We start from the raw sequence: 18,526 nt of genomic DNA, 5'->3' as shown, positions 1-18,526 counted from the left end.
TAAGTCCAATAACTGCACCTGGGGACTTGATAATTCCACTACACCCAACTGGGTAACCTCACATTTCAGATAATCACAATTTTCCTCCATAAACAAAATCTGATCTCTGGGGCCCTCACTCTCCCTCCCCAACAAAGATTCTGGCATTCAGACTGCAGCTCCTTACCATCAAGTTCACTGAATGGGAACAGACCTCCAGAATCTTCTGGGAGAGATACAATAGCTGGGGATACACTGGGCCCTTCCTGAACATCCTTTTCTGATAAAATAACTGGGGCAGCCATGAACATAGCTTCACAATAGGCCTCCCTCAGCCGAATATGCTGATCAGCCTGAAGTGAGACACTGTCTGCACTAGCCATGCTTATAGTTGGGACATTACCACCTACTGCTGCCCTCGCAGGGATCTCCTCTTCCAACTCTGCCAATAGGAAGGTATAGTGCATCTTCTCCTGGGGTGTTTGGATGACAGACCCCACTTCCTTCTCATTTTCAGTAGCCTCCCCCAAACACAACACTGTAAATGGCTCAATAGCCAGGACTGGTTGGTGCTCACCTGAAGGATTCCCTTGGAGGCTCTGTTGCTGAAGTAGGACCAGGGCTAGGAAAGTAATCACGTGTCTTTTACCACTGAGCGACACGACGCGCCAGCTGTGTCATCACATGTCGTCACAGAACTGTATTTGCTTGCTTCGTTACTTCCTCATTAAACCCATTACATGGCTGGAGCTTGGTAACACATTCTCCTACTGATTGTCCAATCTCCTAGATTCTCCTTGTGATTGGCTGGAATGACGAGCGCTGCTGGAATAAACAAGCAGATGTGCTTTTTCTTCTTGAATAGTGTAGGGTTCAGGCAACAAAATGGTAGTCTTCATAAAAGATATTGTGAGCCACTCCCAGCTTCAGGTACAGATAAGAGGGTTCTGAGGCACTGACCCCCATAGCATTTGCCCAAACATGGACTACCTGCCTGAATGTTATGCAGCATTATCCATTCAAAGAATTACACAGAGGTACTTGAAAGTGGACTCCACCTTTAAAATTGATAGGATCCGGTCTCTTGCAGATATAAAATTATCACTATCTTACAAACCAAAAATGGGACACCTTAATTGTTCTTTTAGGAGGTAAGACTGCCGGTTTAATTATATAAATGATATGTAGAAAAGGTATGTCTATTGCACCAGGAATTATTTCCAACGTTGTTGAATGTAACTTTACGTTTGTAAATTATAGCATGACGTCAGATATTAGGGGAACTACCACAGACTAGTTAGCGACAATTTAAAACAGAAGAAAAAGACATTGTCTGTATTTGGTGCACTGATGCGCAATTAAAATGTAACTTTTATAATTTACTGTAAGCTAAATGGATCATAGGATCACATAATTTAAAAAAGCCATAAGTAACAAAATAATGGTTATAAGATAGAGATTGTGTACAACAGGAAAAGTGGAAGAATAAAATTAAATACCAGCTGTGTGTCTGAGTATCTTTTTTTAGTAATAGGTGTGTATAATTGTTTTGTATTGAGGTGGCTCTGTTTCCTGTATTTCCTACTGTGGTGCAACAAATACAGACTCTATATTTTCCCCCAATGTTTTTAATTCTATAAATGGTAAGATTTGTAGCCAAATATTGTATCATTGTCAGCTTAACATTACATTTGCTCCATACAGAGGTATCCTCATCCACCTAATGTTTTGGTGCCTCATGGCACAAGATGCATGACATAACCTAGACACACCTGGGTAGCAAATCCTGTAATTTCAATCTGTATCCTGAGCTTTGCATCTTAGATGCACACCTATTTGCTTAATCAGTAGTTACCCAGATGCTGAAAATCAGTATTCTTGTCGCAAAGAGACAGATGTACTAAGCCTTGGAGAGAGATAAAATGGAGGGAAGTAAGGTAAAAGCCAATCAGCTCTTAACTGTTATTTGTCAAACACTGTGGGGCAGATGTATGAAGCAATGATGAGTGGAGAAGTCTGCCAGTGGAGAAGTGTGCCATGGCAACCAGTCAGCTTCTACGTATAATCTTATAGAATGCACTTGATAAATGGTTACTTCGAAGCTGATTGGATGCCATGTCACACTTCTCCACTCTTATAACTGCTTCATACATCTGCCCCACAGCCTGTAACATGGCATTTAGGAGCGGATTGGCTGGTACTTTATAACTCTCCACTTTTTCACTCTCCAAGGCTTAGTACAACTGCCCCAGATTAAGCATAATGATGAGTGGTGCAAGGCATGGCTGAGGTCACTCATATCTGACTTTTGCCTTTTTGCCCATGACTCACATACAGAAACTACTAGAAATACCAGCATCAGTAGTTCGGGTACCCCTGCATTTCACTTTTGTTGCATTAGTAATGTGAACAAGAAGCATATTTTGTGAAAAAGTCTGCGCGGGACGATTGGCACGGCTAAGTTGAAGTCCATGGTGCACTAAATGGGGCTATGGGGTAATTCAGACTGTGTTGCTGCAGCGTCAGCGGCATGTCCGTACCGTTTGAGGCATGTCTGGACCGTTGGGAGTGGGGGCAGGCCACGGCGGCTGCGTGGCGTGACGGGTAGCTCCCTACCAGCGTGGGAGTTACTTGCCAGGTACAAAATCATTGCTCCCGTATGATGCTTTTGTACCTGTGCCGGTTGGGGCAGGGCGTGACATACGGTGTGGAAAAGCCCTATGCTGGGTGTCCCCCCGCATGTCAGAGTAATTGATCGAAGATTTGCTAAATTTAGCACATCCATGATCAGCTCTGAATTACCCCCTTTGTTGTGCAATGTAAGGATAGGTGTATGTGGGGGTGGGGGGGGCAGTGTAGATGAGTTATATATATTGCACACTCCTCACTGTCAGCTAATATCCCAATGAGGACGTCAGCCTTAAACTAGAATGACAACTGTTGGATGGGCATTCAGTATTTAACCAATTTGTAACAGACACATATTAAACTTGAGATTTGGTATAGAATGTATTTTATTGTGCATTTTTCTGTGTTAAAAAAAACTGAGACAAATTAATTTCATGCATACAAGAATAAACTCTTTTTATACAGTCAAAAAGATCCCTACCCCTTTTCTCATCTGTTTCTATCACGTAACATGTTTTCAATGATGCAGTGTTGAAGCACTGGATAAACAGGACAAAGGTATGCAGGAGAATCCTGGTTCCCCACCTTGTGTTCAGACTTTGGATATTCATTCATTGTTATAACAAGTTGTCTGAAGTTGTGGTTTACCCACCTATGAGAGGAGGCTTAGGGACAGGTTTGAAGTTCAATGTGTTTCAAACATTTTTCAGTCTTCCCACTCCTCAGCTATGATTCATAGTGCAGCTTTTCTTGGATATCATTATTTGAGAATTACAGTAAAATACAGTAAGTTACTTTAGTGTAGAAGGGATCCTAAAAACCATACTAACTCGGGTCCTTAGGACCAGAGGTGAGAACTCTATTTTTAGATATCTTTATTATGCGTTGATGTGTAGTGTTAGCTAATCTAAATACAGTTGTGCTCGTCGTAAACAGTGATGGGGCTGAATGATATATATATATATATTTGGTATTTATGTGGTCTGGTGATTTAGCAGTAAGTGTCATATATGGCTTGTTCACACAGGTGAGTGATGTTCCACTCTGGTTCTTTCCAGAGAGACTGCATTCGGTCCCTGTGGCATTTCTGACTATATTGCTGTGTGATGCACTTCATGATAGAGAAACCCTGGCACTACTCCTGGTGCTGCCAAATGCTGGGATAATAAGAGTTTGTGTTATTCCTATCTTATTGCTTTACCCAAATTCCCAAACCTCATATTGTTCCATAAACAACTTTATCACTGTTATTTACCTGTCTCTCGTAGGGGAAGATGTATTACTAAAAAGGTCACCTAGGTCTGCCTCACCTCCGTTCCCTACTCTATCCGTCCCTTTTTTTATTTTTTTATTCTTTATTTATGTGTGGTTAAACAGAGTAGGCAGACATTACATAGGCATGCAGGGCAGATGGTCGTATGACCAAATATCCATCAGAAACCACAATTTTTCAGATAACATCTAAAACAAACAGAAAAATGAACGATGGGAAATAGTTATAGGGTTCAGGGAGGGGGGGGGGAAGGGAGGAGGGGGGGGGGACATAGGTAGTGGAACCGGATAGTATCCTATTCACAGTGTCTGTCCTGGAGTGAAATAGAAGGAGAATGGGAAGAAACAAGGCTAAGAGAGACAGGTAGAGGTGACAGTGAAGAAAAGGAGAAGAGGTAGGGAATAGAGAGAAGGTAGGACAGGCAGGAAGAGAAGTAAGTCAGAGCGACAAGCGGTGCCCATGGGACTGCGATATGGTCTAGGGGGGGAGGAGGAGGGCGGAGGTCCGCGTTCGGCGAAGAGCCAGGGGGCCCAGACCAGCTCAAAGATATGGCCTCGATCATGGATATAGTACGTGATCTTCTCCATGGGTGCAATATGCCATATTTTGGCTTTGAGAGACAGGAGGGAAGGCGCAGAGGGGTTCTTCCAATTGAGGGCTATCAGCGATTTAGCCGCTGCTAGAATGTGCGCAACCAGTTTTTGGGATAATTTGGAAAGTGTCGGGGGAGGGTAGCACATCAGAAAGATCCATGGATCCTTCTGGACAGGGGAATCCAGAAGCGAGTTAAGGAGGGAGTGGACCAAATTCCAGAATGGGGTGATGGATGGACAAGTCCACCATATGTATAGCATCGTTCCTCTGGCTCCACAATTCCTCCAGCAGCGAGGAGAGGAGGACGGAAAAAGTTTGTTGAGCCTGTCAGGGGTGTAGTACCAGCGATAGTAGAGTTTGTAGGCCGTCTCCTTAAAAGCCGTAGCAATAGAGGATTTAGCTTTACCGAGTCTCATGTCCTCCCACTCCACACCCTCGGGGAGAGGGGGGGGGGGCGGGGGGGGGCAGGTCGCGCTCCCAAGCAAGTTCGTGGAATCGGGAGGAAGGGAGAGAAAAGTCTAGTAAGAGGGAATAAAGTTGGGAGTTCAGGCCCTTGGAGAGGTGGGAAGAAATGCATAGATTTTCAAAAGGGGTGAGGGCACGGAGCAGGGAGGGAGAGGGCAGAGAGCTTAGGAAATGGCGGATTTGTAAAAATTGGAAGGGGTTAAGCGAGTGTGAAGGGGTCCTCTGTTGAAGATCAGGTAGGGACAGCCATTGGCCTCGATCGGCAAAATTAATCGGGAATTTAAAGCCCAACGTCGTCTATAGACGAAATCTCGTAGTCGAGAGTCCGGGGGGGAACATTGGATTCTGCCAGATAGGGGTCAAGGGCGAAGGGGTAGTGGAGAGGCCCATCTTCCGAGAGAGAGTCCCACATTTTGAGGTTAAATGTGACCGTGGGGAGAAGTTTGGAGGTTGGGGGCCGGGAGGCAGGTGGGAGACCCCACAAGGGGGTCATATCGGAGAGACCAACAAGGGCTGCCTCAATATCTAGCCAGGCTGTAGATCCCGGCAGGGCATAAGAGGTGACAATATGGGACAGGTGGGAGGCCAGGTAATAAAGTTTAATATCAAGGAGCCCCCTACCGCCAGCGGAGGTCGGTCGCTTCAGGGTATTAGCGGCGATGCGGGCGGGTCTATGGTTCCAGATGAAACGCATGAGGGTACGATGAATAGTCCTTCCGTCCCTTTTCTATACACTGCTCTGCACTCCCCTCTCTCCATACCCCCTAATATTCCTTGCCCTGCAAACCCACCCTGTTGGGGCACGCACCCCAACTCCCACTGTCCATGAAGTTTGAGACAGGACTGACCTTACAGATTTGTTATATAGTTGCTGCATATTTTACCCCTGAACACTATTATTTCTTATTGCAAGATTGCATTAAAAATGTCTTGTACTGTACATGAACTCCAACCACTATCACTGTACTTCCATGGTCAATTCCTGTAGACGACGCAGGTGCCATCAATGGTTAACGGAGAGGGATCTTTCTGATCCTATCCTGGAAAACTGTAGCCCAGAGGTGACTGCAGCAGATATCTTCAGTATCACCTTTTTATTTGCTTTCTGAAGGATACCCGTAAAATAGTTTTCATATATGTGACCCATTGTGCATGAGCAAGTAGGAGATAGAGCCTATATACTACACATAGTATTTCGGTTTCATTGTTAATTAACGCTAGAAGTGGCTGCAGAATTAGGGTTAGAAGCAGCATAGCACATCATGGGGACTGCTAGCTGGCAAGATGATACGTTTCTGAATTAACTAAAATGCATCAAGCACAGGGATCAATAGTCCTTCAGTTAATATGAACACCAGTATTCACAGATAAACTTTATCACAATCTGCACAATTCTCTGAAATTCATAAATTCCATCCAGGATTAATAAATCTTGTGCATGGGGCATGTCCGGTTGTTCAAGATGCCCAAGAATGCACCACAATGGGGGGATGCCACCTGTGTAAACGAGCACTTAGTGGGTAGTAATTAACACAAATGTGACTTATTATTAGATATCATTCAGCAGAGAATAACATGTTATCCTCTGACAGTGTTATTTACGAATAATATGAAAACGTGTACAGTATCTGTGTAATAGATTTACTTTTTTTTTAAACTGTATAACAATAAACTATATATTTCTTTAAATGTAGGAATTGACACATTTCCAATGGGACAGTAATCCCAAAAAATAAAATAAAAATTAATATTATAAATATCTGTAAATATTTTCATCACATGTACATTTTTATATAAAAGTATATAGAGCTTGTAAAAAAGGTTTGAGTTAGAACTTACTTTATACTTTCCCTTTAAATAGTTAAATATGAAAATTAAATAGTGACTATTTTTTCTTGCAAGATACAGTAACATGAGGCACCATCAACTTTAACAGCACTCAGATATGGTCATAGAAGCCTAAGACCTTCCTTAATGATCAAATCCACCAGAAGCATTTCTTCTTCACTTTCTTTGTTTTCCTTCGGAAGCCTTGTTTCTCAGCTGTCGTGCTTTCTGGTTCAGGTTTCGGCAGAGGAGCTAGAACAGGACTTGACTCCACCTTATCAAGTTTTTTCAGAATGTGGAGGAATCTTCCTTCCTGCTGTCTGAAGTCATATTCTACACTAGGAAGTAAATAAATAAAAATAAATTAGAAGCTGCCTATATTGTGGTATTAGTTGAAACATTGCCATGATTCTTTTTGCTCATCCACAGTTATGCCTATCATAACTACTCTCCTGGAACGGCCAGGAGGCTCCCGAAAGTGGGCAATCCAGGCTGCCCATCATGCGATTTATGCTGAATGTGTTCTTTGTGACCCTTCCCCAGTCCACAATGCCAGTAACTGATGGCAATATGTAGCAGGAGACAGAGCTACGATGATGCAATAATATCCTCAGGCCCATTGGCCTGCACACTTTCCCGAGTACAGTACTAATACTAAATAAGTTTGGCTACTATAATGTTGGAAATTCCTCCCCAAGGGAACTGGCACAAAACACAGCAAGGGCTGAAGGCGAGCTCAAAAATATGTTTTATTTATTATTGTTTTGATAGATTCAGTTTTCTATGAATTCAAAACTCCATAATCCAATGAGTTAAACATATTACAATTCTAGTGCTCTACTGTCCCTTGCATTATGGGGGTCCCTTGCATTATGGGGGTCATTCCGAGTTGTTCGCTCGTTGCCGATTTTCGCTATACTGCGATTAGTCGCTTACTGCGCATGCGCAAGGTTCGCAGAGCGCATGCGCTTAGTTATTTTACTCAAAAGTTAGGTATTTTACTCACGGCATAACGAAGCTTTTTAATCGTTCTGGTGATCGTAGTGTGATTGACAGGAAGTGGGTGTTTCTGGGCGGAAACTGGCCGTTTTATGGGAGTGTGCGGAAAAACACTGGCGTTTCTGGGAAAAACGTGGGAGTGTCTGAAGAAACGGGGGAATGTCTGGGCGAACGCTGGGTGTGTTTGTGATGTCAAACCAGGAACGAAACTGACTGAACTGATCGCAATGTAGGAGTAAGTCTGGAGCTACTCAGAAACTGCTAAGAAATTTCTATTCGCAATTCTGCTAATCTTTCGTTCGCAATTCTGCTATGCTAAGATACACTCCCAGAGGGCGGCGGCTTAGCGTGTGCAATGCTGCTAAAAGCAGCTAGCGAGTGAACAACTCGGAATGAGGGCCTATGCCAAGTACTGGTACTGTTGTAAGTTTTCTTGGATGGAAATTACCCTGTTTATATAATTTCTAATTGTTTTATGGAAGGAAACCGGGCTATTCAAAAGTTAATAATGCACATTTAAATGTACATAATAAGTTTGCCATGTCAGTTATTTAAAACTGTGCGCCTATACACAAAGTTGATGTGCGGCGGGCACTTTTCGTGTTTTGTGTTTTGGTTTTGGATCTGGATTGGTTTTGCCAAAACCACCCTTTCGGGTTTTGGTTTTTGATCTGGACGATTTTTGAAAAAAACAAACATAAAAATAGCTAAAATCACAGAATGTGGGGATAATTTTGATCCTACGGTATTATTAACCTCAATAACCATAATTTCCACTCATTTCCAGTCTATTCTGAACACCTCACACCTCACAATATTGTTTTTAGGCCAAAATGTTGCACTGAGGTCGCTGTATGACTAAGCTAAGCGACATTGGCCCTCATTCCGAGTTGTTTTCTCGGTAATTTTCTTCGCATCGCCGACTGAATTTCATGTGAAAATGATTCATTAAATTAGAATATCTATATTTTAATTAAATAAAAGTAAATTAATAAAATGGCTACCTGCTACTCCAGTTTATCACTATTATAATTTTCAGTGGGCTGTTCAACCAATTAAAATCACTCAGCAAGTTAGTATTGCTTGGGATTGGCTGAGCTCTGGTTACTCATTTCTATGGGCAATGTATTTCAGTGGACCCTCTGCACCCATTGAAAACACTCACTGCCTATTAAAATACACTGGAATATTGCTTGCCTTTATAAGAAATAAAGAAGATAATACATTTATAAAGGATTAAAAGAACATATTTTAGGCTTTTCATTGTCGAGTTAGATTACCTATAACTGTGTGCAAAATGCCAGAAATCAAAATAATGTTTTACTAATATGTTTTGAATTATGAATAATCTAAAAAAAAATCTATTTAGTTATGCAGTACTACATGAGGTAAACAGAATTGTGACTGCCATAAGACAAGGTGAGAGCTTGCCCCAGACAGTATGGCACATAGCATTTTACAGTGGCCACAGTTGCCAGGCTTCTACCTGGGTTTTACAAAGGCCCACATTTTGGGTGAGTTATATCAAGCATTGCATTTGAATGCGATACATCCCGCCACTTACTGCATGCATAGCGGCATTTATTAATATCGAACGCATGAATATTTGAAAGTTTTTACGCAAAGCACAGCTCTTCCAATAAGTTTTGACCGAATTTTACCGTTAGTACATCCTGCCCTCTAGGTAGGGCTATGACAATATGCATAGCTAGATATCAACTTTAGGGGTAAGTATAATAGGGTCCAAGTTGCCGGAGGGTGGGATTTTGTCAGAGAATGGCAGTATTTGTAAAGCACCAATCATTTACAAGGCAAAACCAACCTGAATGAAATCCAGGACGAGTTGCCGGCAGCCAGAATCCCGACCACAGCAGAATCCTGGCTAACAGGTTCTATTCACTGAGCACGAACAGGTTCTATTCACTGAGCACGTAGCATGGCAAGCGCAGCGAGCCCGCAAGGGGCTTCACTGCATTTGCCACCCTGCCGGCATTGTGGCGGCCGGGATCCCTGTGTCGGTATGCTGACCGCCGGGATCCCGGCCACCGGCATACCATGTATGATGTACTAAGCCTTGGAGAGTAATAAAGTGGAAAGAGAATCTGCCAAATGCATCATCGCTTGGAGACAAGGCCGTCTTAACAGCAGTGTAGGCCCCTGGGCACAGGAATGCACTGGGGACCCTACCCATCCTCCAGCGGTAGGGGTGGGGGGTGCTATCAGTGGCAGCTCTGATGTCCTATGGGCGGTAGGGGGTGTTCTATCTTCCGCACAGCATGTAGGACCTGGAGCAGTAATTTCTGCTATTTACTCCTTTACTGCACAGGTGGTGGGAGATGGGGCGGGAGGGAGAACACTAAACTGTAGAAGGCGGCATTGTGCTGAATGAAGAGGCCCAGGTATATGTCTTCCAGGGTGGTAGGGGATGTTTAATACACATGGAAGGGGTGGATAGTGGACTGAACTTAATATTCATAATTTTCTGGTGGGAGGGCAACTTGCTTGGCTGCAGATATCTCAAGTTCCCACCTTTCAGGAGATACTGGGGACACCTGTCAGGAGGTACTGGGGACTTGGGGATCAGAGTTCAGGAGCCAGAGCAATCCACTGATGAAAATATAAAACTGCATATTAGGCGTGTGGAGCTGGAGCAGGGACCAGCTGCTGGAAGGCTGGTATCTCTAGTTCTGGGCATAGTAGAGACAAGCTGCCAGTGTCCACCGAAAGAGGAGAGTCCCATCTTTTGGAGTATACCCTCATAAAAACTCTTAAGTCAGAAAGAACCTGAGATATCTGTCTGGGAAGAGCAATTAACAGGCTTGGGTGGGGATCACTGCTTTGACATTGGATATCTCCGGTTCTTCTGGGACGATTTTCAAAAATCTGGTACCATTGGAAAGAGGGGACCCTCAGCTATAAGCTTAGGGCCCTTGGGCAAGTGCCCATTGAGCCCATATAAAAAGATGGCCCTGCTTGGAGAGTTATAAAATGGAGAATGATAAAGTACCAGCCAATTGCTATTTTGCAAACACAGTCTGTGACATGACAGTTTGGACCTGATTGGCTGGTTCTTTTTATTTCTCCATTTTATCACTCTCCAAGCAATGATGCATCTAGCCTAAAGTATGAGCTGGCTGGCTGGTACTTTATCTCTCTCCATGATATCACTATCCAAGGCTTAGTACCAGTGCCGTAACTAGACATTTTTGCGCTGTGTGCAAGACACAGCATCTGCGCCCCCCCTATACAAAATGGTGCCACTGCGCAATGTAGGCGCGTGTCTAACAACATAGGGGTGTGGCTTCATGGGAAAAGGGGTGTAGCCACAAAATAATACAAATTCATATTACGCTGTACAGAAGTCTCCATTATTCAAATTACGCCGCACAGTAGCGCCACTTTTACACTTTAAGACAGGTAGAGCCCCTATCACACATTATGCCAGGTAGAGTCACTTTTTACACATTAGACAGGCGGATTCCCTCCTTTTTACACATTAGACTAAGTCCCCTTTTTACACATTAGACAGGCAGATTCCCTCCTTTTTACACATTAGACTAAGTTCCTTTTTACACATTAGGCAGGACGTGAGAGAGAGAGAGGGAGGGAGATGGAGAGAGAGAAAGAAAGAAAGAAAGGAAGAGACTTGCCAGCTGTCTGTGGAGCCGCAACTCTTCCTGTGAGCCCACAGCATGGGGGGAGTCACCACTCTGCTGCTTCTAGAGGCCGGCGCCGCGAGACAACAGTGTTGGGGGGGGGGGGGGGGAGCAGCTACTCCTGTAAAAGTGCCAGCAGGGGAGACCACAGCATACAAGATACAGCGCCCGGCATACAAACTATATCACATGTTGACAAGGTTCCCGGACGCCGCAGCGTGTTGGCTGCACGCTGGTCTCCCTTGTGCGGCGGGGCTCTAAGCAGCATGTGTGTGTGCCAGCGGATGCGCTCACAGTGCAGATGCGCTGTGGGCAATGCACCGTTGGCCCACATGTAGTTACGGCTATGCTTAGTACATCTGCCCCTATATATACTTTGTACACTAAGCACACAATGGGGCAGATGTATAAAATCTTCTAAAGAGGGCAAGTGAAGAAGTTGCTCCATACTTACCTAATCTCCCAGAATGGCTGGGAGGCTCCCAAAAACTGGGTGGCGCTCCTGGCCACCTGGAAGAGTTGGCAAGTCTCCTGGCCAGAAGCTGAGCCCCCACATACCCTGGGGAAACACTGAAGTATCCTCTGCAGCGGGGTTGCCGATGACGTGATTCGAGTCATCGTGTCCCCTGCACCACTATTCCGGTAATCTCGGCATAGTGTAGTGGGGGCGGGACCATGATGATGCAAACTCTCAACCACGCCCCTTGTCCCTCCCCGTAATGACACACCACGTCCCCTGCTGAGCCGACCTGGCTGCCTCCTCCCAGAGGAGTCAGCCAGAATGTCAGCATCTATGAGTTGCTCATAGCAATGAATCAGCTTCTACCTGTCATGTACTGTATCTCTAGTACATTCTATATAATGATAGCTAGACGTTGATGGGTTGCTATGGGCAACTTCTTCATCTGTTCTCTTTAGGTTTGATACATCTCCCCCAGTATGTTTTAGAAACTGTATCAAATGAATCAAATAAATAACGGTACTTTTATTGTGAATGGTATCAGTGTAGTAATTGTTACAAAATGTCATGAGTTCTCAATGTTACACTGCTTATTAGAATAGTAATATAACTTCACAGCTACGTCTAATGACTTTGACAGTATGAATCACAATTCAGCGCTGGAGGAGGAGATTTAGCAACCGTCTCTAAATGGTAGATTACCATTCACTACTGCAAATAGTATTTTTTATTATAAGCAATCAAATGTCCCACTGAAATTCACAGCTAGAGTATATCAGTGTCCTGCTCATTTAGGGTCAATGCTGTCCCACTAGTATTCAGATCCATATATTCAGATCTATAGTACGTCTCACCAATGATTTATGCAGCCTTCTTCAGTGTCTCTCTACGGCTCACTGAGAAACATCTGCATAAATCATTCTATCAGAAAGATGTTCTTACTATAGATTCCAATACTAGTGGGACAGCATTGACCCTAAATGAGGGGGACACTAATATACTCTAGCTGGGACTTTCAGGAAGGTATTTTATTGTTCCTAATGACACGCTTGATATGGTTTGGATAGTTGAGGTGCAGATGTACTAAGTGTTGGATAGTGATACAGTGGAGAGACATAAACTACCAACTAATTAGCTCTTTCTGCAACTGGCAGTTTTCAAACACAACCTGTAACATAGCAGTCAGGAGCTGATCGGCTAGTACTTTATCTCTTTCTCCACTTTATCACTCTCCAACACTTAGTACATCAGATATACAAGTGTTGCTTTATGCATTAAATGAATCAGCACAGTCTCCTGTTGCATCCTAGTCATATCGCTTTGCGAATAAGACGCATTTCCAGAAAAAAAGATGCCTGACTCTAGCAGTTATATTCTGGAAAACACTGTAACGTAGCATTTCGTATGCAGATACAGCTCCATTCACACACAGAATATAATCATGCTACATATCATTTAATCAGCAAAAGCTGCTTGTGCGTCTTATTCACATAGTGATACGAATAAAATGCATTTTCTGGGGAAAGTGATGCTTGGCACTGTCTGAATCACTCATTACATACGGAGGCTAGATGAGGAAGGACATATCTGTACATACTGTATATGCTCAGTGAGATGCACAGGACACATGGGCAGGTGTGTTGTACAGAGCCAGTGTATTATACTACTGTACTATGTGGTGCCCACACACATTGCACAGCTTGGTGGTGAAGGAAGAACAGACAACACCAGATTGCTATTTAGGTGCGCCCATTGCATTAACAGGCATTGTACGCATGATATGACTTTTCTCCAATGTATTCAGCTTTCTCCCAATCCAAGACCAGCAATCCCAGAGTGAGAGACCCACTCCTCATCCGATGTCTATGGTCGTCTATGTGAAAAAGAAGATCACAGTATCACTGCGGCTGTGGCCTGTGCCACATATGAATGACACCATGGTTACAGCTGTAACTTGCTGTCTTTTCCCTTACCGACCACACGTTCTGGAGTAGGGGGGTTCATTTAGGATGTTGGCAGGTGCGTGGCTCAGGGAATAATGTTACCCTGGACCTGCCTCCCCATAAATTTGCTATTGGTCTATGTGGGGCAGACCTTTGATGACATGGTTCTCAGCAAATGATGTAATTGAGTCTCCAGATCACCCATTTCACTGGAGAAGTGGGCCCGATTCAGGACGCTGGTTCACTCTGCTTAGAAGGATGTTAATCTGCACAGGATCCAGAAGAAATCATCAAAATGTGGGTACTGTATCCCCTGGAAATTCCAGCAAAGTGAGCTAGAGCGGAGTACACATTTACAGTATATTTATAGGCTTAAAAAAAGATGATGGTTATGGTATGTGCACATCACACCTAATGTGCACCCCTGCTCCCACTGTTCATCCTGAGCACATTAGTTATGACATGCATGCCCCTGCTCCCACTGAGCACTCCACTGTACACAGGGCCAGATTAACAATGGGGCGCTTCAGCTCCAGGCCTCCACATAAAAATGGGCCCATCATCATGGCAGCATGATGATCACTAGCCACCAGCTGGCCACATGGTTGGTTATAAATCATATCTATTAAGATTGCATTTCAATTTTTCTTACAAATGTATGCAATTTTTTATATTTTTACATATTTAGAGAGACATTGGAGCTGATAGTGTAAGGGATGTACACGCCCACATGGCTCTGGCCACACCCACACAGCATGGATCACACCACCCCCATTTCTCTCAATAGGCCCTTGAATATTTTCAGCTCCAGGCCCATGTGGCCCTTAATCTGGCCCTGACTGTACAGCTAACACGCACTGCAGCAACAGAAATGAGGAGGGCTGGGAACAAGAGTGGTAAGTATAATGGGAGAGGTGGAGCTGCCTAAGGGGTGGAGTGGCTGGGTGACCCGGCAGGTGCTGGGTCCATTAATTTGCCACAACGGGATCAGTATTAATTACTGATGGTCGAGGTGCCGGCCGATAGTATATAGACAACGGCATCCTGGCTGTTAATATGCCAGCAGCAGGGCAAGCGCAGAGAGTCCCCTTGTGGGCCCGCTGCGCTCACCACGCTGTGAGCTTCCCATGAGTGGGAATAGCCCCTGTGAGCCAGGATTCCGGCTGGCGGCATTGTCAGCAGTTGGGACTCCAGCATCGGTATCCTGACCGCCGGGATCCGGACTGCCGGCAATGTAACTGCATACCGCTACAACTATAGAGAGGAAAAAAAGCAGGAAATATTAGAATTTAACAATGACATTTGAGACTCTCTTTGTTTAATTGTGTTTTTGCACATTTTGGCTGTGACATTTCTGGACTATTCACTAGTTCTTCTTTAAGGCTGTCTGTGCAGAAATAGGAATGTAAGGAGAAATAAGCTTTGTACTTTTTTCGTTTTATTTTAATGCATGCACTTGCACTTTGTAGTTACTTTTTTGAATGCTTTGCTTTAATGAACAGCACTAAAGTCAGGAGGAATATTGGAAAAAAATGCTATACACAATCACATACAGTCAGTGAGTAATGGCGGCTATTACTGAAGCCATGTATTCACAAATGAGCCAGATTGAAACTAATTGAAATTTGTGGAAATCAATTCAGTAAACTCTGTAAAACATTTTCCGACTGTATGATAGATTCTGTATTCCTTACTAGGGCACATGAGAGTACTCCATTGTGCTGTTCTGTACTTTGTGTGTAATAAAAGGGAACTCAGTTTGTACATGGGGGGTGATTCCGAGTTGTTCGCTAGCTAGCTGCTTTTAGCAGCATTGCACACGCTAGGCCGCCGCCCTCTGGGAGTGTATCTTAGCTTAGCAGAATTGAGAACGAAAGATTAGCAGAATTGCGAATAGAAAATTCTTAGCAGTTTCTGAGTAGCTCCAGACTTACTCCTACATTGCGATCAGCTCAGTCCTTTTCGTTCCTGGCTTTACGTCACAAACACACCCAGTGTTTGCCCAACCACTCCCCCGTTTCTCCAGCCACTCCTGCGTTTTGCAACTCGAACGCCTGCGTTTTTCCGCACACTCCCATAAAACGACCAGTTTCCGCCCAGAAACACCCACTTCCTGTCAATCACACTCAGGGCCGGCAACAGAAATCTTGGGGCCCGGTACACTGATATCCCTGTGGGCCCCCCCGATATACAAATATAGGGGCGTGACCACAGAGCTCCTTTTACACATTACGTCAGGCAGAGTCTCCCTTTTTACACATTACAGCAGCAGAGTCCCATTTTTTACACATTATGGCAGCAGAATCCCCTTTTTTACACATTAGGCAGGCAGAGTCCCCCATTTTTACACATTATGGCAGGCAGTCCCCATTTTTACACATTATGGGAGGGGGAGAGAGTTATACTCACCTGTAACGAGCCAGCATGCCCCACCATAATGGCCATCCCTACCTTTTCTCGCCCTGCAATCTTCGCTCTTACCTACAGTAATACCAGGTTTACAGGGCAGATGTAATGCATGCACATGCATCCATGATATGTGCCTGCACGCAGCCCATCCCAAACCCAAAGCCCCAAACTCCTGCTGGAGAGCCGAGTGCACCTGCAATGCAGACACTTGACTTACCAGACACAGCCGCCAGCGCCGTGAATCAACGAGGCTCAGCCTCCGAGTGACCAGCTTGATGCACCCCGCCGCAACAAGCTGCCAGCAGTCCCGCAATCCTGCTCCTGCCTGCCTGCTCACGCTCCTCACAGCAGACAGGGCGGGCGGGGATGACTGGGAGAGGAGGGGAGGTCCGGAGGTAGCGTTGTGTGACAGCTGACCTGGGGCTGGGCTTGGGGATGCTAAGTGGTGACCACAGATCATGGGGGCGGAGGAGCTGAAAAAAAAGGTCAGTTATTGATTACTTTTAACTGCACAGCGGGCGGCCCGCAGCTGGCGCGATGCCGCAATATATATAATTATTTAGATCTGTTACATGCTGCCGCCGCTCAGGGGCGGATCCAGAAGAAAATGATAGGGGGGGCACCATGGAAGGGGCAAGTACATTTGCGTGCGGCTTCGGTGCATGGTGCAGTGTGCAGGGGCAGCGTTTGAGGGACAGGGGGCAGCGTGTGAAGGTCAAGGTGCAGGGGGAAATGTGTGTGGTGCTGGGTACAGGGGGCAGTGTGTGAGGGGCAGGGGGCAGCGTAATAATGCCCACAGTAGTAGCACCCCGTAATACACATAATGCCCACCACAGTAGCGCTTCTTATACAATGCCCACAGTTGTAGCGCTCATTATGCAATGTCCATTGTACTGGTAGTGCCCCTTATACAGACCCCATAGTAGTGGTGCCCCTTATGCAATGCCCGTATTGCCCCCAGTAGTAATGTTGCCTGTAGTAATACCCCCAGTCATTTAGCACCCTAGTAGTTATGCCCCCAGTGGTAATGCCCCTGCAGTTATGACCCCAGTAGTTTACCCCCCCTTTAGTTTAGCCTCCCAGTAGTAATGCCCCCAGTAGTTTGCCTGCTTGTAGTTTAGCCACCAATAGTAATGCCCCCCTGTAGTTTGCACCATTGTAGTTATGCCCCCCTTGTAGTTTAGCCCCCAGTAGTAATGCCCCCAGTAGTTTGGCCCCTGTAGTTATCGCCCAGTAGTTTGGCCTCCCTGTAGTTTAGCCCCCAAGTAGTAATGCCCCTGTAGTTACGCCGCCAGTAGTAATGCCCCTGTAGTTACGCCGCCAGTAGTAATGCCCCTGTAGTTACGCCGCCAGTAGTAATGCCCCTGTAGTTACGCCGCCAGTAGTAATGCCCCTGTAGTTACGCCGCCAGTAGTAATGCCCTCCTGCAGTATGCCCCCAGTAGTTAGCCCTTTGTAGTTTGCCCCCTTGTAGCTTACCCCCAGTGGTTTGCCCCAGTAATAATGTCCCCCAGTAGTTTGCCCCCAGTAGATGCCCCCCAGTAATAATGTCCCCCAGCAGTTTGCCCCCAGTAAAAATATCCCCCAGTAATAATGCCCCCAGTAGTAATGCCCCAATAGATGACTCCCCCCCAGTAATAATGCCCCCAGTAGTAATGCCCCAATAGATGACTCCCCCCCAGTGGTAATGCCCCCCAGTAATAATGCCCCCAGTAGTAATGCCCCAATAGATGACTCCCCCCCAGTAGTAATGCCCCCCAGTAATAATGCCTCCAGTAGTAATGCCCCAATAGATGACTCCCCCCCAGTGGTAATGCCCCCCAGTAATAATGCCCCAAGTAGTAATGCCCCAATAGATGACTCCCCCCCAGTAGCAATGCACCCCAGTAATAATGCCCCCAGTAGTAATGCCCCCCCCCAGCAGTAATGCCCCCTCGTCAGTAGTAATGTCCCCCGTAAATTGCCCCCAGTAGGTGCCCCCGCTGCACTAAGAAAGATAAAAAAAAAAGGACATACTTACCGATCCCCGTTCCCGCTTCCAGACATCCTCCTGGCGTCCTCTCCTCAGCACTATGAGAGAGACGTCATGACTGACGTCTCTCCCATAGCGCACGCAGCACACAGTGACGGCGCCGGAGGCAGGAGCTCAGTACTGAGCTCCGGCTGCCGCTGTGCAGGGAGACGGGCGCCCGCTGGTAACACAATCTCAGCGGGCGCCCGTCATTTTCCTGTGCGGCGGCGCGGGGACGGACGACGGAGGGAGAACGGACAGGGGGGCCACTGCCGCCGCTGGA

The 18,526-nt window shown here is 45.5% G+C and overlaps 2 protein-coding genes across 6 annotated transcripts in view; one reads left to right on the top strand and one right to left on the bottom strand.

Moving 5' to 3' along the window:
• Positions 1–18,526, top strand: part of DOCK2 (dedicator of cytokinesis 2) — a 1,781,615-nt gene that overhangs the window by 984,993 nt on the left and 778,096 nt on the right. The window lies entirely within an intron of this gene.
• Positions 2,987–18,526, bottom strand: part of INSYN2B (inhibitory synaptic factor family member 2B) — a 249,720-nt gene continuing 234,180 nt past the window's right edge. For both annotated transcript variants that reach the window (XM_063928262.1, XM_063928261.1), the window contains one exon: positions 2,987–7,104. In XM_063928262.1, the coding sequence (XP_063784332.1) occupies positions 6,918–7,104 (187 nt within the window). In that variant the 3' untranslated portion in view covers positions 2,987–6,917. The remainder of the gene's footprint in view (positions 7,105–18,526) is intronic.

The sequence above is a fragment of the Pseudophryne corroboree genome, chromosome 6 (genome assembly GCF_028390025.1).
Source record: "Pseudophryne corroboree isolate aPseCor3 chromosome 6, aPseCor3.hap2, whole genome shotgun sequence".
NCBI classification, from domain to species: Eukaryota; Metazoa; Chordata; class Amphibia; order Anura; family Myobatrachidae; genus Pseudophryne; species Pseudophryne corroboree.
The sequence above is the reverse complement of the archived record's forward strand: the minus strand, read 5'-3'. Positions and strand labels throughout refer to the sequence as shown.